Source organism: Hyperoodon ampullatus, assembly GCF_949752795.1.
Source record: "Hyperoodon ampullatus genome assembly, chromosome: 6".
Taxonomy (NCBI): domain Eukaryota; kingdom Metazoa; phylum Chordata; class Mammalia; order Artiodactyla; family Ziphiidae; genus Hyperoodon; species Hyperoodon ampullatus.
In genome coordinates, this window is record NC_136919.1 from 22,473,286 (window position 1) to 22,494,746 (window position 21,461).

General features: G+C 42.2%; 1 protein-coding gene across 2 annotated transcripts in view; it reads right to left on the reverse strand.

Annotated features, from left to right (window-relative positions):
* Positions 1-21,259, reverse strand: part of RNF38 (ring finger protein 38) — a gene marked incomplete at its 5' end in the record, with an annotated part of 129,266 nt that extends 108,007 nt beyond the window's left edge. For both annotated transcript variants that reach the window (XM_079705644.1, XM_079705643.1), the window contains one exon: positions 21,007-21,259. In XM_079705644.1, the coding sequence (XP_079561770.1) occupies positions 21,007-21,259 (253 nt within the window). The remainder of the gene's footprint in view (positions 1-21,006) is intronic.
* Between the last annotated feature and the right edge of the window lie 202 nt (positions 21,260-21,461).

Below are 21,461 nucleotides of genomic sequence, written 5' to 3' on the forward strand. Positions count from 1 at the left end.
CCAGGCTTGAACACAAGCTGTCAAAGATCTCCCCAGTCTTGGGCAAAAAAAAAAAAAAAAAAGTTATAGAAAAGGAAGGAAGATCAGAGAATGGGCTTCTGGGAACTCACCCAAGACAAAGTGGAAAATTATTTGCAGCCTCTTCTGAATTCACTTTCTCTGTGATCAGTTACAATGAAGACCAAAGTCTTCTGCTAAAGGACAGGACAAGTATCTGGGCCACATATGCAAACCCATGAATGAGTAATTGTAAATTGTGGTTAAGTGCTATGAAGGAAAAAACAGGGTGTAATAAGAGAGCAGAGAAGTAGAACCTCCTTTAGACAGGGTAGCCAAGGAAAGCCTCAGAGGAAAGCTGAGCACTAATGGATGAGTAGGAACTGAGCACTCAAAGGGCAGAATGAGAAGTTTATGCAGAGAAAACAGCTTGTGAGAGGGAAAGGAAAAACTGGGTAAGTTCAAGTGCAACAGGAAGCCAATGAATGGCTTTAAGTAACCATGTGATCCAGTCTTTTAAAAGCTCTCTGGCTGCTGTGCAGAGAAAATGGGAGGGAAGCCAGAGAAGTGTGATGACCAAATGAAAGGCTAGAGTGGTAGTTTGGGGGAAAGGTGAGATGGATACGATGGAAAGAAATGGAAGGGTACAAGATACATTTTGGAGGTGAGTTGAAAAGGACTTGGTGAAGGATGTAGAGGGAGGGGGTGGGAGAAAAACAAAGGTGCCAGAAATGACTCCTAGGTTCCCGGTTTAAGCAATTGGATGCCATTATCTGAGGGGGAAAATGGGGGGTGGGGGGGAGACAAGTTCCCCCTCAGTTTTGGCTGGATAATAAGTTTAGTTTTTGACATGTAAAATATGAGCTCCTTGTAAAATATAAATTTGGGAATTCTCAGCATATAAATTATATTTAAAATCCTTGGGAACAAATGATATCCTCAAGAGAAAACAGAAGAGATGAGGGTACAGGACCAATCCCTGAGCAAATCAAACCTGTAGCGATTGAGGGGAAGGGGCTAACAAAAAGTACACACAAAGGTGAGAGGAAAACCAGGATTATATAATTACAGAAGTCAAGAGATAAGGATTCAAGAAAGAGGGAGAATTCCATGGAGAATTCTGGTAAGACACGTACTGAGATGTGGCCTGAACCACAGGCCACATCAACTCACCATCATTGATCTTGGCAAAAGCAGTTTCCAGAAGTAGAAAAAAGGGTCAAGTAGATGAGGGCTGACTTCCCAGCTATAACCAAGAAGCAGGCAAATCACTTCATCTCCTGCTCAACCAAAACAGCCTCTTAACGGCTTTTCCTCCTTCAATCCTTACCCTTCTACAGCCCATTATCAACACAGCTGCCAGTGACCTGGCTAAAAAGAAAGTCACATTATATGATCATTCTCTGCTCAGTGATCTCATCTCACTCAGAACAAAAGTCAAGAAGAAAGTCTTTATAATGGCCTAGAAGGTCACTATCTACCTCCTTCCACTCTCCTTCTCTAGCCGCTCAGAATTCCCTCCTGCCCCTTGAAGCCTCAGGGCTTCTACATCTGCAGTTTGACTCCCCACTTCCTTCAGGCCTCAGTTCAAATGTCACCACAACAAAGAGGCCTTCTTTGGCCAATGGATTTAAATAGCACTTGCTCCTTTCATTCTTTGCTCATCTTTCCTTACCTACTCTATTTATCTTCTTAGCACTTACCATCTTTATGACATATTATATATTTATTAGCTATTGTGTGTCTCACATCATCAGAATGCAAGCTTCATCATAAGAGCAGAGGTTTTACCTGTTTTTGTTCACTACTGTATACCCAGTAAGTAGGCCTGGTACACAGTAGACATTCATGTTTATCTGCTGCATTTAAATCATTAGAAAGGCCCTTTCACATTACAAATTAATAAACTTGTACTTTCAGTATGGATATAAGTCTTCTGTTATTTAGACAGCATGAGTCTTCTGATCACCTACAGACATGCAGAAAAAAGCCCAGTTTCTGGGCCCATGAAATTGAATACTAGCCCCTATGCCTTGGAAAACTCACAATATCATCCTGTGGGCCATCCCCTATAGACTCTTCAAGGAGTATTTCCATTTAGATTTCAAAATGAACTGTTTTCAATATGAACTTTTGGCTAAGGCAAAGTACACTGGACAAAAACTATTTGTGATAACTCAGAAAAGGGGTCATGGACAGAATAGTGGTACTGATGAATCACACAAATATGAAGACAGATATATACATATATTTGAACAAAAGCAAGAAGATATGATGCTCTGGGATTAGTTGATTCTTCCAAATAATGGAACCATGCTCTCCGGTCTGTCCATCTGGTTTCCCTATTTATCTCTCTGATCACAAAGAAACAGACTATATCATTTTTCTCTGCAAACCCCCTACACCTCAGGCTGTTCTCCCTGGAAGGGTAACTGACTGAAAAATACTACCTTGAAACTCCTGATGAATTTAGAGCAAACAAAGCTCTGAATTACATCAATGAAATGAAAATCTTAACCATACCTTTGAAATGTTTAAATAAGTCATATAGATCAACTCATGTAATCTTATACATAATCTGTGAAAACATGGATCCTGAAAACTACAGTACTCACCCAATGAATTGATTTACATTTATTGCATAGCGAAGAATGGAAGGGAACAGCAAAACAATTTAAAATTCTATTGTAAAGGGACTTCCCTGGTGGCGCATTGGTTAAGAATCCACCTGCCAAAGCAGGGGGAACGGGTTCGATCCCTGGTCCAGGAAGATCCCACATGCCACGGAGCAACTAAGCCTGCACGCCATGACTACTGAAGCCCGTGCACCTAGAGCCTGTGCTCTGCAACAAGTGAAGCCACCGCAATGAGAGGCCTGCGCACTGCAACGAAGAGTAGCCCCCGCTCACTGCAACTAGAGAAAGCCCACACGCAGCAACGAAGACCCAACGCAGACAAAAATAAATAATAAATTTAAAATATAGAATAAAATTCTATTGTAAATCTGGCTACATAATTACATGAAAACATTTAAAAAATCATTCTCAAAAGAAAATATGTAATTTATAAAAACAACACAGATAAATAAAACTATAAATTATATTTATATAGAAAAATAAAGAGTGTAGAAGTATAGATGTACTGAAATGCTTGTATAAAAATTATGAGGACGGGCCTCCCTGGTGGCGCAGTGGTTGAGAGTCCGCCTGCCGATGCAGGGGATACGGGTTCGTGCCCCGGTCTGGGAGGATCCCATATGCCGCGGAGCGGCTGGGCCCGTGAGCCATGGCTGCTGAGCCTGCGCGTCCGGAGCCTGTGCTCCGCAACGGGAGAGGCCACAACGGTGAGAGGCCCGCATACCACAAAAAAAAAAAAAAAAAAAAAAAAAAAAAAAAAAAATTATGAGGACACTAAAGATACTATTTAGCTCTGCCTCTGACAATTAGAGAAAGTTTAAAAGCCTTTTTAAAATCTACATGGATCAATAACACATGAAAAGATGCTCAATATTATTAGCCACTAGGGAAATGCAAATCAAAACCACAATGAACTACCAATGCACCCCCAGTAGGATGATTATGATAAGAAAGACAGATAGTAACAGGTTTTGATGATAATGTGAAGAAATCAGGACTCTCATACATTGCTGGTGGAAATGTAAAATGAAATGGTACAACCACCTTGGAAAACAGTTTCGCAATTCCTCAAAAGGTTAAACACAGAGTTATAATTTGACCCAGTAATTCCACTCCTGGGGTGGGGTGGGGTGGGGTGGGGTGGGGTGGGGTGTGTGTGTGTGTGGTGGTGTGTATGTGTGTGTGTGTGTGTGTGTGTGTGTGTATCTTAAAGAAATGTAAACATATGTCCACGCAAAATCTAGTAGTACACAAATGTTCACAGGAGCATTATTCATATTAGTCCAAAAGTGAATGCAACCCAAATGTCCATTAATTGATAGATGAATAAATAAAATGTAGTATATACATACACTGAGTATTATTTGGTCATGAAAAGGAATGAAATGTTGATATATGTTACAACATGGATGAACCTGAAAGCACTATGCTAAGTGAAAGAAGCCAGTCATAAAAGACTGTATATTGTATGATTCCACTATAAAAGGTCCAGAATAGGCAAATCTATAGAAAAAGAAAAGGAGGTAGTTGTTTCCTAAGCTTGGGGTGGGAGGAAGTGGAGACTGACTGCCAGTGGGTACAGGGTTTCTTTTCTGAGCAATGAAAAGATTCTGGAATTAGACAATGGTGATGGCTGCACAATTATGAATATACCAAAATACTAAAAGCCATTGAACTGTACACTTAGTATGGGTGAACTGTGTGATATGTGAGTTATATCTCAACAAAGCTGTTAAATTTTATAAAAGAATGAGGTAGGGGGCACAATGGAAGGTGTCTGGGGTAATTAATATCATATTTCTTGACCTGAGTGTTGGTTACACAAGTGTGTTCACATTGTGATGATTCACTGATTGGCAAACTTACAAGATGTGCATGTTTTATAAATATATCACATGTCAAATAAAGGTTTAGGAAAGAATAACTAGGTCTATAAATACTGATTTGGAAAGGGATCCAAGATATAAAGTGGAAACAAAGAAAGTTTCAAAACCATATATACAATATGGTCCCACTTTTTATAAATTTATACACATACACATATATGTATGTGCAGAGTAAAACACACACACACACACATGAGTATACACATAAACCTGTTCTCATTGATCTCTGAAGAATTCAGATAAAGGGACTTAATTTTCTCTGATACATATTTCTATAATGTTTGAATTTTTTGCAATGTGCATTTTTATAATCAGAAGACAATAAATGTATACATTTAAAAAATCTTTTAAGGTGTACAGACAGAATTTAATAAAGAACAGAAATTCCTCAACCAGTATACAAAAACATAGAAATAACAGATCCAAGAATAAAAGATAATCATTAAAAAAAAAAATAACAGCAACAATCATTTGATTGCTTACTATGTAGTTGGCACATATATTAGCTCATTTTCATTATACCTATTTTACAGATGAGGAAATAGGCCGGGAGATTTTAATCTAATCAAAATAGAACAAAATATAGCTTATGAAGAAACTTCATAAAATCATTTACAGAGAAAATTTTAAAAAGTAAAAGAACATAATGAACACACTCATACTTTTTTAAAATCTGGAAAAGAATTTAATTTTCTTAAAAAAAAAATTTGCCAAAATTGACTACCCCCCCCAACACACATACCCACACCAGAAACCGAAAACTGAATGGAATAAGCTAAAAAACAAAATAGAAATGGTTACTGTCCTTCCTCCCAAAAGGCTATTTTTCCATGCTACCAAAATCCTTATATCAAGAACGGTACAAGGAAGGAAACTTACAGGCCTTCTCTCTTGTGATTATATACCAAAGTCCTAAATACTAACAAATCAATCCAGTACCATGAGCTCCATTACAGAAATTTAGGGATAATTCCATACTAAAAATTGATTAATGTAATTCAGCACATAAATAAGTAAAAAGAGACATAACCTCCAAGGGTAGATAACTGAGTTGGAAGGCATTTGACAAACTTATTCTAAGAAAAGCACTTAATAAAAAAAAATACTACTTCTTTAACTTGTTAGCTTTCAGACCCACAGTCAACCCCACAACGAACAGTGAAAAACAACTGAGGCAGCCTCATTACGTTACAGTCAAATATTGAATATGACATTTTCTGGATGTTACCGTGTAGCCAATGAAATAAGAAAGAAAAATAACAGAGGAAAGTATTGAAAAGGAGTCTAAATTAGCAGCATTGTCCAATAATAGAGTTGTCCAACTGGAATACCCAAGAAAAATCTATGAAAAATTACTAAAATGAAAGAGCTCAGGAAATTGGCAGGTTTTTAAATAAATATACAAAAATCAACAGCTTTTCCTAACATCAGCAAAGCTCAAAAAATATGATGAAAAACATCCCACTGTCAAAAGCAAGAAGAGGGGCTTCCCTAGTGGCGTGGTGGTTAAGAATCAACCTGCCAATGCAGGGACACGGGTTTGAGCCCTGGTCCGGGAAGATCCCACATGCCGCGGAGCAACTAAGCCCGTGCGCCACAACTACTGAGCCTGCGCTCTAGAGCCCATGAGCCACAACGACGGAGCCCAAGTGCCACAACTACTGCAGCCTGCACACCTAGAGCCCATGCTCTGCAACAAGAGAAGCCACCGCAGTGAGAAGACCGCGCACCGCAACAAAGAGTAGCCCCGGCTCGACGTAACTAGAGAAAGCCCGCGTGCAGCAACAAAGACCCAACACAGCCAAAATAAATAAATAAAATTTTTTTAAAAAGCAAGAACATAAAATACTACGGAATTGACATTATGTGAATTAAACTACAAAGCCCTACTAAGGCACATACTATGGCACTACTAAGCTCTACTAAGGCACATACTATAAGAAAAGGGGAAAGAAATCATGTTAATAGATTGATAGATGTTAACAGTGTGATGAGATCAACTATTTCCAACCTCATAAATTTAATGCTTTTCCAATCTGTGTATCAATGGGATTTTCGCAGTAATCCTGACAAAAACCTTTAAAAAATATATCTGGACAGTGGGGAAAAGCACGTAATGAAAGGCAAAAGTTTTTTTTCAAAATAATAATAACTACAAGGAGTTGCCCTACAAAGCATTTATCCATATAAAACTACAGTAAGTAAAACATATAATATTCGTGCCAGAATACTGACAGATCAATAGAACAGAGTGAGAAACAGATCTAAGTATTAATGAAAATTCAGTATATGATTAAAAATGTCATGTTTGGGCTTCCCTGGTGGCGCAGTGGTTGAGGGTCCGCCTGCCGATGCAGGGGACATTGGGTTCGTGCCCCGGTCCAGGAAGATCCCACATGCCGCAGAGCGGCTGGGCCCGTGAGCCATGGCCGCTGAGCCTGCGCGTCCGGAGCCTGTGCTCCGCAACGGGAGAGGCCACAACAGTGAGAGGCCGGCGTACCGCAAAAAAAAAAAAAAAAAAAAAAGTCATGTTAAATATATAAGGAACTGGTTAAATTGTGGTACGTCTATTATCAAATACAATGGAGTATTACAGTTATTAAAAATGAGGTAGATTACACTGATGTAGAAAGCTGGTCGCAATATAGTATGATGTAAAAAAAAAAAAAAAATGTAAAGAATAGGAAGTACAGGGCTTCCCTGGTGGCGCAGTGGTTGAGAGTCCGCCTGCCGATGCAGGGGACCACGGGTTCGTGCCCCGGTCCGGGAAGATCCCATATGCCGCGGAGCGGCTGGGCCCGTGAGCCATGGCCACTGAGCCTGCGCGTCCGGAGCCTGTGCTCCGCAACGGGAGAGGCCACAACAGTGAGAGGCCCGCGTACCGCAAAAAAAAAAAGAAAAAAAAAAAAGGGAGTACAGTATGATCCCTTGTGTTTTATTTATTTGTTTATTTGACAGCCACGCTATGTATAGAAAATGTCTGGAAAGATACACATATCTAAATAGCACTGTCACTACCTCTGGGATTATAGTAAGGAGAGGAATAAGAATGGAGAGTCCATCAGTCATTACCCCAACAGTGAAGAGATGGCAAACTCAAATTAGAATAATCTGAAGGGGGCTTATTTATAAAAGGAATAATTACAAAGTTGGGAGGTGAGACCTACAGAAACCACAGAGGATGAACAGGACTAGCTATAGCATAACAATTATCACTCTGGCTCCCAAAAAGACAGGACACAGAGAGTACCAGAACCCAGGTAATATAAGGCCGGCTACCCTGAGAGGAGACAGAATAAATATTCTGACCTCATTCTTCTTCCCTTCAATCTCCTCTAATGGCTGAAGCCAACCAGAAACCAGAAGACCTGGGAACTCTTTCCCTGGGGCAGAGAACCAGGTGGAAATGGGTGAAGGACAGGCGTGGAGAAGTAAATAGAATGTACCGGGCCCAGATTTCCTTTACATTTTTATAAAATTAATTACATAAACAGAAGTACAATATCTTAATTAGAAATGAAAAACTTACATAGAAAGCTAAAATCCCACCCTCCATAATCCTAGATCCTTCTCCAGAAGTAATCATCTTTATTTATTATCATCATTTTGATGGGGTTTGTCACTGACTTTTTTCTAGACAGGGACACATACTCACCACAATAAAACACAGAGAATTGCTTTAGGAGGTGTTGTTTGCTCAACATGAACAGTATTAATCACCCTATTACTTTCTGCAACCTTTTTTTCTCACCATTTTCAGTTCAGTTATAAAATAATGCTCAAGAAACCAAGAGGAACAGTTTGAATCTCCTCAGGGTTGTTTACACCCTACCTCAGTGGTTCTCAAAATATCCCCACACTCCCCCAACCGCTGCATTAGCATCACCTAGGAATTTGTTTAAAAGGCCCCACCCTAGTACAGTGAATCAAAAGCTCAGGAAGTGGGGCCCGGTAACCTTCCTTTTAACCAGCCCTCCACATGACTATTATGCAGGCTAAAGTTTGAGTGCCACTACTCCATCACCTGTGCCCTTGCTAGGAATCTGCTTTTTAACTAGATCCCGGGGTGATGCGTAAGTAAACTGAAGTGTTAAGAAGCCGGTCTACCTCTGAGCCATAAACCTAACCCCAATCCATATTACCCGCACCTATCCACACACAGGGTATTATGAGTGGTTTCTGGGGATGGGAAGGGGGGAGGCCAACAAAAAGAGCAGTGGTTTTTAACCTCTTTGAATTTGACTCTATCACTCCTGTGGGAAAAACATCAGCACTGCATGCCCTAGTTAGGCAGAGCATGTTAGCAGTGTCGTCTTTTGTGCGTGACAGATAGCACATAACTACCTTTAAACCACCCTAGAAATGTACCGCTCTTAGGTGTCAATATTATATCGTAAGTTCTCATTTTTCTTTTAAAATAAGTTAATTTCAATGTTAACCCCAGGCATAATAAAATTACGTAAAACTAGCTAACCTCTGTTTGTTATCACTAATACTGTAATGGGAATCCATCATTTTAAAACAAAGCGCAGGGATACACCTTTTCTGCTCTAACAAGGATACTTTTATCAACATTTACAAGTGTATCTACCCTCCACTTCCATACTGCAGCCTCCACCTCTACAGAGCTTGTGGGGAGGGGAAAATGTCCCCAGAATTCCACCTTTAACTTCCTGCTGCCTCCCTCAAAGGCTGACATTTTCTTTCAAAACCTGCACCCTAAAGCCCCTCTTCCTTTGCTCTTCTCTCATTTTTCTCCACGGAGTCTTCAGGTCTGTCCTGAGTCACAGGCAAACATGTTAACTTTCTCAGGAAATCTGCCAAAGTAACAACACATACATTTGTGCTTGAGAATCCTACTGTCTCACTGCTTAGGCAGCCTGACTCGGGCTAACACAACGATCTGCTTTTTTAAGGCACTTCCAGTTTCACTTCTAGTTCCTACCAGGCTTATGCCCCGCCCCAAGGCAGCACAGCCCCTTCTCTCTGAGCTTTCCTGACACAGGAAGTAGCACAGTCAATTCTGTGGGGCCCAAACCTAACTTGACTTGCCTCTCCCTTCTTAAAGCAATCTCAGAATCAAAATTTCTAAAGCTCCTTTTCCATTTGATAACTTTTCTTCCATACAAAGAAAGTTTTAATCAAGACAAAATAAATTTGGGCCTTGGGGGCCTCCCTGGTGGCGCAGTGGTTGAGAGTCCGCCTGCCGATGCAGGGGATACGGGTTCGTGCCCCGGTCTGGGAGGATCCCATATGCCGCGGAGCGGCTGGGCCCGTGAGCCATGGCTGCTGAGCCTGCGCATCCGGAGCCTGTGCTCCGCAACGGGAGAGGCCACAACAGTGAGAGGCCCGCGTACCACAAAAAAAAAAAAAAAAAAAAAAAAAAAAAAAAAAAAATTTGGGCCTTGGGTTTTTAATTACATAGCATAGGGAAAAATAATATAACTATTCTATCAAACAATTCTATTTCGAAAGGAAACATGTTTCTAATAAAGATGTTAAAAAATTTTTTTAAATGAAAATGAAAAAAAAAGAAAGGAACATGTTTACATCTCAAAAGTGCTATAAAAAGATTTTGGTATGGTAAAACTAGTTTGATTTCTATCCCCACCCCACACAATTGTTTCTTAAAATCATTTATGGCAATTGAGACAGAGTTCATTTTTTAAAGATTTTCTTCTACCAAAAGCTAGACTCAAAATATGTACAGAATTACCTAAACATTCTAGAGTCAAATTCTGACTTTAGTTTTATCTCATGGACATTAATAATTCCATGAATTAAACACAGATTCACTTTAAGGCAAATCTTTTGACTTGTTGCCTTTGTAGGGTTTTGGGTTTAACTGTTGTTATTGTTTGTTGTTGTTTGTTGTTGTTGTTAAGCACACAATGGTGGCTTTTATTTAAAGTTAAAGCTCAAAAATATCATGGAATAGTAATTTCTGTTTTCAATACATGCATAGTTTTTAATAGAAATATTAAATAATTAGATCACAGGAATTCATGACTCATATTCTTCATATACAGCAAAGACAGTCAACAATATCTTCCATTAGAGCCCCAAACATACTGTAACTCTAGAGATGTTCTGATGTTAACGTTCTTAAAGAAACGCAAACCAGTAAATGGGTGGAAATTCCTCAATTATCTGGATTTAATCAGCTTTTATCCTGCCTGAATAGAAAACTATCTTCCTCCTATGAATTAATTCTCATATTGCTTAGTAATTTGAAAGGTGGAGAATTCATTTTTCTTTTCCAACTATCCATAAACAAAGAAAAAGAATGAGTTGGCAGTGCTCAACTCAAAACAGGACATGTTCCAACCAAAAGTCTAAAACTACTGTACCTCGTTTTGACCTTAGAATCCCATTTTCCCATAGAACATTTTCTAAATGGATGGCCCACCAATGTCTATTAAGCCCACAACATAAACGAAATAATATTAGAAACACTATAACTGCTTGAGAAAATTTAATCTCAGATTCCAACTTTGGGCCCCCTAAAGACAGAATTTTCAACAAGCATTCCAACCAAGTTTGAAGTAGTTCATTTGGGAACCACTATGCTACATTATCTTCCTCAAATAATCTACTATGTCAGACAGCATCAACACAGCACCAGGCTCTCCAACTGATGCCTGAAACATTCATATTCTATACCACTGAATAAAGGGATATGTTTATGCTTTAGCTTGTGACAAATCAAAGTTTATTATGGAAATTAAGAAGGCTAAAAAGAAGTCTAACATCCATTCTTATACTAATTTCAGAGAGGGAAGTACTCATATCCACAAAAAGGTGGGATTCTGAATAGGGCCAAATTTTTCTATGAGAAGCTTTGTATCTGCTTAAGTGACCAAACAAGCACTGAGTTAAGACCAATGTTCAGAATCACAAAACATGGGAGATTTTCCAAGAAGCAATTTAAATATGCCTGATCTGAGGTGAACCCACTCCAATGCAGGTACTCCTACTCCTTATTATATGAAAAAGTAATGAATGACTAAAAAGAAAATTAAATAATCCTAATACAAAAATTCAGAACTTAAAAGGAGTGTATTTCTCAGGAGGAACAAAGGTAAAACTGAAGACTGCAAATTCTCTCTAGTGGCTAAGACAGTGGTCACCTTTGCTTATGTTCAATCTTGTTACCAAAATTTAACTGCTATGTTTGCTTAGGCTATCCATAAAGTGAGACATAAAGCATGATGGCTAAAAATACAGACTCTGGAATAAGACGGCTTGGGTTCATATCCTAGATAACACTCTTAATAGCTGCGTCATCTTTAGCAAGTTATTTAACCTCTCTGTGCTCCAGTTTCTTCATCTGCACAATAAAGATGATAAAAGCATCAACCTTAGAGGACTGTAGTGAAAATTAAATGAATTAATCCAGGTAAACCACTTAGAACAGAGCCTTGCACATAATAAGCAGGATTTGGAGAAGATAGGAAAAATTAAAGCTGAAGCAACAATCAAACGAACAGAGGTGAAAAAGTGATACACACATGGAAACAGGGCATTACACTTCCCTGCAGAATATTCATGAAGAATAGTAGAGACTGGAATAATGAAGACCCAATTATGCTGGCCTTGAATGCCAAACCAAAAAATATTTTACTTACAAGGCAGCCACTTAAATTTGTGACCTGATTAGATCTGTGCTTTAGCAATGTTAATTATCATGATTATATCATATCACTACTATTTATGCAATTTTGATGTTCTCAAACCCAAAAATTTGTTTGGTCAACTAACACACTGTCGGAGTCTATTGCTAAACTGTTGTATATCTGAATCAAATCTGAAATCTTCACTGTGTCTGGTACATAGTAGGCATTCAATAAATGTTTTATTGTTACTTTTACTGGCCACCACTTTTTACTGGCCACTTCAGAGCAGTGAAGTAAAAACAGTCACAGGTTATATGTGTATGTATTGTAAGAAATATGTATTATAAATGAAGCAAATGAAGTAGCCAAATAACAGCTGGTAAAATGTTAAGTCACTGCCGAGCAGTATACTTGCCTAAAACAGGGGTAATCACCCTTACTTTTCATTAAAAGCAGATAATATGGAAACTTGTATATTTTTAAATCTCATAAAATTTAGCTGTCAGATTGATATAGTCTTTTTAAGGATTATTTGGGCAATATCTTTGTAATGGACTACCCAGTATTCTTATGTGATGATAAATTTAAGGCAGATTTCCTCAAGGTATTTGCACTCCCATGTTCATTGCAGCATTATTCATAATAGCTAAGATAGAGAAAGAACCTAAGTGCCTGATGAATGAGTGGATGAAGAAGTTATGGTATATACATACAATGGAATATTATTCAGCCATGAAGAAAGAAAGAAATCCTGCCATTTGCAACAACATGGATGAGACTGGAGGACATAATGTAAAGTGAAATAAGCCAAATAAAGAAAGACAAATAATTTAAGATGTCACTTATATGTAGAATCTAAAAAAATAATAATAGTAATAATTTGGTTTTTAATATAAAAGTCAAACTCATGGAAACAGAGAGTAGAATGGTGGTTACCAGGGCCTGGGGAGTGGAGGAAATGAGATGTTGGTCAAAAGGCACAAGCCTTCAGTTGTAAGATAAGTAAGTTCTGAGGCTCTAATGTACAGCATGGTGACTATACTTAATAGTGCTGTATACTTGAAATTTGCTAAGAAAATAGACCTTAAGCATTCTCACCAAGAAAAAAGGTAGTTATGTGAGGTGATGAATGTATTAATTAACCTGACCATGGTAATCATTTCGCCATGTACACAAATATCAAACCATCACATTGCACACTTTAAATACATACAATTTTATTTGTCAATAAAAAAGGGAGAGAGAAAGAGAAAGGAAGGAAGGAAGGAAGGAAAGAGAGAAAGGAAGGAAAGAAAGAAGGAAGGAAGGGAGGGAGGGAGCAGAAGGAAGGAATGAAAGAAGGGAAGGAGGGAGGGAGGAAGGAAAGAAGGGAGGCAGGAGGAAGAAAGACATGTGAGACACTAGTAAAAGTAATATACTAATAGTTAACATAGTAAAAAAAAAAAAAGTGTTCACTAGAAGATTGATTGCCAACAGATCTTAGAAGCACATCATGACAAGATGGTTGATATAAGAGGTTACTAAACACATACCCCCAGATTCATTGATTTTGTTTCTGGTGGTGGTAGGGGGAAATCAGCTTCCCAAGATGTCAGTCAGTGCTAACTTTTAGAAACTTTAAAAAAAAAAAAAAAAAAGATTAGTAAGAGCGCCCCATGATTTGGCTTTCTTGGGCAATCAATCATTTTGGAAACACAAGCATAAAACAAAGTAGGCCTGGATTTCTGCATACCTTCTTGTAAAGTACTTTTTTTTTTTAATATAATTTTTTTTTTTTTTAAATTTTTGGCTGTCTTGGGTCTTCGTTGCTGCACGCAGGCTTTCTCCAGCTGCGGCAAGTGGGGGCCACTCTTTGTTGCAGTGCGCGTGGTTCTCATTGCGGTGGCTTCTCTTGTTGCAGAGCAGGGCCTCTAGGCACGCGGGCTTCAGTAGTTGTGGCACGTGGGCTCAGTAGTTGTGGCTCACGGGCTCTAGAGCACAGGCTCAGTAGTTGTGGCGCACGGGCTTAGCTGCTCCGCGGCATGTGGGATCTTCCTGGACCAGGGCTCCAACCTGTGTCCCCTGCATTGGCAGGCGGATTCTTAACCACTGTGCCACCACGGAAGTCCCACTGTAAAGTACTTTTCAGTTACAGTTTTAGACTAGAAAAAGAAAATGTTTCGGCTGTCTTGTGCTTTTTAAAGCTTCAAGTATCTTGCAAGTATTAGAATTTAAAACCTTGAAACGTATTCACTTAAACACATTCCTGTCAGCATTACCAACAACGCTCCATTATCCATTTTGGTACTGTCTCCAGATGCTTTTAATCCCCGCCTGACTTCTCCCTACCAACAAGTACTTGGATACCATCTTGACCCTGTCTGCCCCCATTACTTGGTTGTGCTTAGGGAATTATAATTCCAGTGATCCCGCCTTTAAAACATCCTCAGAGCACAAAGCCTCTTTGTATGACTGGGGGTGAGGGGGGTGCCTTCCAGGCTCCACAGCAAAATGTGGGTGGTGGCAACATAGGCAGCAACGACAGAAGAGGAGCTGGGGCCACTCTGGAGGCCTTCGGGTCTGGGTCAATATTGTTCGAGGGGTTTTACTTGTGGGTGTCCAGCCCAAAGGTCCTACAAAGCCTCTGCGCCCCTCCCATGAGGAGAGTAAAGGACAGGACCTGTTCTGACAGATGGAGAGATCAGCACCAAGCCCAAAAGGCCAGGGAACAGAAGGAAGCATGAAAAGGGGGAGAAAAGAAAGCAGTAGCTGAAACATACTCCTTTGTGCTGTTCTCAGTACTTCAGGTAATGAAGTCTCTGACAGTGAAGCTATCACCCCAATGAATCAGTGGCTAGTACTGGTATTACCAGCACCCAGTAGGTGCTCACTCAAACATATTCAGGCGGCAGCAAAAATATACATAGGAAGACAAATCTATTAAAAAATTTAAAAAATAAAATAGCCTAAAAGCCAAATGAAAATACTTTTTTTTAATTATTAGAGTCCCATCTTCTAGTCGCACAAGTGATTATGAAATGAATACTTGTTTTACTTTGCCTCCCCTACTACTTCAGTGTAGTCTTCCAAACTGCTCGCTTTCCAGCTCTGTGACAATAAAACAGACTTCAACTAAAGATCAGTGAGCACCATCTGCAAACACTGAAATCAAAGGTGTTGAGGCAGAACAGATACTGACAGGTGACTTTCAACTCAAGGTACATCCCAGAAGCACTACAAAATGTTCTACTACTTAATTGCTTGCAGCTCTCTCTTCCATGCATGTATTTCTTCCTCTTTACCACTTCTTCCCTTCTTTCAACAGGGTCAAATGGCTATATCAAAACTTACAATCTCTCCCTCATTTCTACACATATTTTATCACAAAAGCAGACAACACAGTGACAGCTTTCCATATCATGACTGGAGGGGGCTACTGATAAACTCTAGTATAATCCCATCATTCTCCTCCACCTGCCCAACATGGTTAACTGTCCCAAGCAGTCCCTAGAATAGCACTAATATCCATTTAAACTAAGAACAGAAAAAAAAACCCTGAAACTGCTTTGGGTGAGGCTTATAGGTGAGAACTGTTTATTCTCCTTGTGTGGGCATAAGACTAGTTTTGTTAAACATTTTCAGTTTTATTTACATACATTTTCTTAAAAAAAAAAATTTCTTCAAGACAGCAGCAAAAGCACAATGGAACCCTCTATCCATCACCCTCAATCATGTTTAAAAACAATAATAAAAAAGACAACAGGGCTTCCCTGGTGGTGCAGTGGTTGAGCGTCCGCCTGCCGATGCAGGGGACACTGGTTCGAGCCCTGGTCTGGGAGGATCCCACATGCCGCGGAGCGGTTGGGCCCGTGAGCCATGGCCGCTAAGTCTGGGCTTCCGGAGCCTGTGCTCCGCAACGAGAGAGGCCACAACAGTGAGAGGCCCACGTACCACAAAAAAAAAAAAGACAACAGAAACCACTTCAAATTGTACCTCTCCCTTGAGCCCGCAGAACAGCACTCTTCCATGACAACTGTTCTGAAAAACACACTGCCATTATTTGCAAAAGCAGTAGGAAGTCCAGTCTTGTCCTTGGTTCAGCACTCCCCCTTCCTCTCTCTCTCCAAGAAAAAATGAAACAGCAGGAAGCGTAAACAACCGCTTAATGGAAAATACAAATGGGCAAATATTTTCAAAATTGGCTAAAAAGCCTGAGGTCTTAAGAAATTCAGGAATACTAGTGTAGGGGGAAATAGGAAGAGAAAAATAGTATCGTATTTCCCCCACAAAGTGAGCACTATGTGACTGCATGAGCAAATGTGGCGCATAGCTACTTTCTCTCCTTCACTTACCAGATGCTTTTGTCTTTTTAATGATTTCTTTCTCATGGTCTTTCCATAAATAATGGTATTTATCAAATTGTTTATTCTGTACAATTTCTCCAGACCCATAACAAATTTTACAATTTCGAGCTGAACTCTTTGGTTCAACTGAGCATGGTAATGAAAAGCCAGGGGTAGGCCCTTTCCCATGAAAAGCTCACATGGAGAAAACTCTTTTGGAGTCTCAGGCCTAGCAGTGACCAGCCCTCTTCACAGAGCCTGTGGTGAGTATGGACGGGTAACAGCTGGACCAACAGTTACAAAGCCGCAGGGCCATGCTAGTTCACAGAGCACCTTTGTGAGGATTAGAAAAGGGTGCCCCCACTAAGGGGACACAGTTTCCACACAAGGTGTTCATCTTGGTAAGCGGAGTACAAAATGGGTTTCTACTCCCACTTGCAAAACAAAACAAGCACTCAGTGCTGAGAACAAGCTATACAACCCTAATCAGCAGCCCTGGGGCAAAACTGCACCTCCAAAGTAGGTTTCCAAAAAGAAGAACGTCACCAACAACAAACAGCATTTCACAAATTCCATTACCAGAAATCCTCACACGTTAATATAAATTCATTCATAAACATATTAGGACCAGAGGAAAAAGGGTCTAGCAAAGAAGGAAAACTAGCAATTTTTTTTTTTTTTTTTTTTTTTTTTTGCAGTACGCGGGCCTCTCACTGTTGTGGCCTCTCCCGTTGCGGAGCACAGGCTCCGGACGCGCAGGCTCAGCGGTCATGGCTCACGGGCCCAGCCGCTCCGCGGCATGTGGGATCTTCCCGGACCGGGGCACGAACCCGTGTCCCCTGCATCGGCAGGCGGACTCTCAACCACTGAGCCACCAGGGAAGCCCCGAAAACTAGCAAATTTGAGAGAAAGGAAACTCTTCCATCCAGGGGAATAATCAGTTGTTCCTAAAGCCCCCAATCTTTGACTACGGGTTCAAATAGCTGAACTTCAAATGCATGTGCTAAGCTAAAACATGCAAACAATCACTATCATCTGCAGAGAAAGGCATGATCACATACATTTACCTTTGGGGGTTTACTTTCTCCAATCTGCTAGTTTTCCTTCTCAGTCAGACACTTTTTTGCTCCTATCCTAACTATAAAACCATACACAGTGATACATGTGGTTAAAGTTTATAAAACCTGATAAACAGCCCTGGTGGGTGGTGGGCCCCTTAGCTACCTGCATGAAAATAAGAGGAATAGACAACCTGGATTATGAAGGGTTTAACATTCAATGGCTTCCAACCCGATCATTCTTTTATGCCCTACAAAAAAGCTAAATATCACATGGGTCCAAATTAGTCCCAGTCATGCAGGAGGGGCAACAGAAGGCAGCCTGGGGACTAGGCTGGGCAAAGCTGAGAAGTACAGCCCAGAGTCAGAAGAAACCTTAAGGCAGTGGTTCTCAAACTTCAGTGGGCATGAGAATCTACTAGGGAACATGTTCAGAATCAGATTTCTGGGTCCCTCCCTACATTTGATAGATCAGAATGTCCTGGAGCACTTATATTTTGACAAAATTCAAACTGCTGACCTAGGTCCACCAGAAAGTTTAGAAAGACTGGGAAATCCTCCACGTGCCTATCAGCTGTTCCAAAATAAAAGTCATCCATCACAAAACTAGGCTTTGCGGGTCAGAATAGGGTGAGAAAAGGATCACCAGCCAGCATGTCTAACAGGCTGTGTTGGGCTGGATCCTGTAGCTAGAGTTTCACTATTATGGGACAAAAACCCTCTGCTATGTAAACAAGAAATTGTTTTCCATGTTGAGAAATATTTCAAACATCTGAAAAATATTTAAATATCTCTGTACCCTACATCCAAGATAAGCAAATCTTAATTTGCAATTATCTGATTCAGGTTTAATAATAGAATACTAGATATAACTAAAGCCCTGTGTGTACCCCTGATCAATCCCATTCCTCACCCACTCTCCTGAGAGATAACCACTACTCCGAATTTGGTGTTAGCTGTTACCATGAATGTTTTTTTTTTTGCCGTACGCGGGCCTCTCACTGTTGTGGCCTCTCCCGTGGCGGAGCACAGGCTCCGGACGCGCAGGCTCAGCGGCCATGGCTCACGCGCCTAGCCGCTCCGCGGCATATGGGATCTTCCCGGACCGGGTCACGAACCCGTGTCCCCTGCATTGGCAGGCGGACTCTCAACCACTGCACCACCAGGGAGGCCCCACCATGAATGTTTTTATACTACTACTACATATGTACACAGACACAGACAATATTATTTTGCATGTTTTCAGATTTTATGCAAGTGGAAACATTCTCTAATAATTCTTCTGTTATTTACTCCCCCAGCCCCTGTTATGTTTGTAAGATTCAACCACTTTAATGCATGTGGCTATACTTTATTTTTCTCAGTGCTCTAATATTCAATTGTGTGGGACTATCTAACAATTTATGTATTTCCCTATTGGTGGACATTTAAGCAGCAATAAACATTCCTGTACTTCTTCTGTACTTATTTTCTTGGACAAGTGTGCAAAGATTTCTTAAAGTATATACCCAGATATGGACATTTTAGGTAAACAGATCTGCTTGCCCTCCTTCAGCTAGACATCACTATACTGCTCTCCCGAGTGACTGTATCTATTTACAGTCCCACTAGCAGTATATAAAAGGTGATTTCCCCATAACCTTACTAACACTTGGTTATCACAGCATTTAATTTCTGCCAATCTGATGAGTGTGAAATGGCATGTCACTGATGTTTCAATTTGCATTTCCCTGATTTTAAGTCTTTGACAAGTAAATTTTCATACTTTTATATATATCTGTCAAATATGTTTTTCTCAGTTTTTTAGAAAAATTTAACCCATCTTGTCTGAATCAGGGCAGTTCTTCCCAAAGAACCTTGCCAACAGCCACCACAACTGGAAAGCTGAGGTGTGGGAGGGCAGCGAGAAAACAGCTGACTTAAACAAGGAATCATCTTGGACAAAGAGCCCTAATTAATGCATTTGCTAATTAGTCTTTCCCTTCCCTCTTTTGTCAAGGCTTACTTCCAAGACAATACTACGGGCCTGCAGCCTTAGAACATGAGAGAGAATGGGGGGGATGGGGAGTACCCAAAACATTATGTAAAAGTACTTACAACTGTCTTTACTCAAAGAAAATGATGTGATTGCAGACCAATACCTATTACTCATCCTTGTAAGATACCATCCACCTCTAACAGACTCCTTTCAAGCTCATTACCTTTGGCTCCCTCTTTAAAACAGCCCAATCTTTTTCTCTACACTAGACACTGTCCCCCTCCCTTCAAGCAATCCTTTCATCTCCCTTCCCCCACAATGACTAAATTTCCTTTTCCCCCATTCTACAGCTTCTGTTTTCTAACTCCACAGGACCCTCTTCACTGACTATAACACTACTCTCTCTCCGTTGCCTCTAGAACCCCAAGACCCTTTCCAAGATGCATCCACAATAAAAACAACCCACCCGAAAGAAAAACGGGAATCCCATGCAGTACATGGCCCTCTTCCATGCCAGGCAGGTGGGTGACCTGTCCCAATCCTCTCACTTCCTACCCCTTCAGGCCTGGGATAGCTGTTCTTTCTCTGGGGGTTCCCCAAGTGTGACAGGTCCAGACCACCTGGGAAAACCTCATTTGGCTTTTTGTGGCAGAAACGTCTTTACTAGGGCCATATATACTGCCGGGTGTTTGGGGCAGGAACGAAACTCGGGCCATTTCGTGAAAAAGACACCTTACAGGCGTCTCCACAAAAGCAGGCAGGCCTCCCTCCTATTAATTCCAGCTGGATTGGTTTAGTCCGTGCAGTGGTGGGAAAGGTCGCCTGGCAGAGACCAAATGGTCCCTGCAATAAGAACTTTCCGAAGCTCTGACCCACTCACTCAAGAAAGCCCTCTTCCCCGAGAGGACAACCTCACAGGAGGAGGAGTCTCTCCCCCTGCGGCTCCCCAGGACACCACCAATCCCCCAAATCAGCCGCCGCTCTCCTCCGTCCCAGCCTGCTTTCTCCTAAGCCAGCCCCAAAAGCGCTGGGTGGGCGTGCCTGTGGCCGAGGCCTAGCGCCCCCTCCTCCGCGATCAATCTCTCTCGGTTCTCCGGGGCTAGGGGCTCTTCCTCCTCCCAGCGCCCCCTGCTCCGGGCCCGCGCCGGGCCAGAGTGACCCTGGGTCCCAGCCAGGTTACGACTTTCGCCGGCTATGTGACCTTGGGCAAGTCACTTCCCCCTGTAAACCTCCGTTTCCTCCACCGCCCGAGGAGACCTAGAGAGGTCCTGCCCTGCCCACCCTAGGGGAGGGGGTTACCCACCAGGGGGGAAAACGCTTTGTGAGCCGCTCCGCGCAGCGGAGACGCAGGGATCACAGGGGCTCCGGGGACGGACTAACCTGACCCGGACAACGCTCCACCCCCGCCGCGGGGCCGGGCGGCTGGACCACACGCCTCTGGGCGCCCCCCCAACACACACAGCCGAGACCAACCCACGCCCCTCCCCGCCTGGCCCGCTCCTGGACCCCGTACCTGCTCCCGGAGCTCGGCCGCAGGCGCCGCCACCCTGGGCGCCTGCCCGGAGAGGCCCGTGGCCCGGAGGGCTGAGGCGGCCAGCTGCGGCGGGCTCGGGCCGGGGCGGCGGCGGCAGGGGGCGCGGGCGGCGCGAGGACCCGAGCTCGGCGGGGCCCGGCCTGGGAGACGACGACTGAGGCTGGAAGTGCGCGGCGGCCGCGGCTGCTGAGGCGGCGGCGGCGGCGACCGCGGCGGCGGCGCTTCCGCTCATGGCGGGGCCGCGAGCAGCAGCTCCGGCTGCGACTCGACTCCGGCGCGGCGGGCGCTGGCTGGCCCGGGCCGGCAGCGGCGGTGGCGGTGGCGGCGGCGGCGGCGGCGGCAGCAGCGGCAGCGGCGGCGGCGGCGGCGGCGGCGGCGGCGGCGGCGGCGGCGGCGGCAGCGACGGAGGCGGCTCCCGGAGGAGGAGGAGGCGG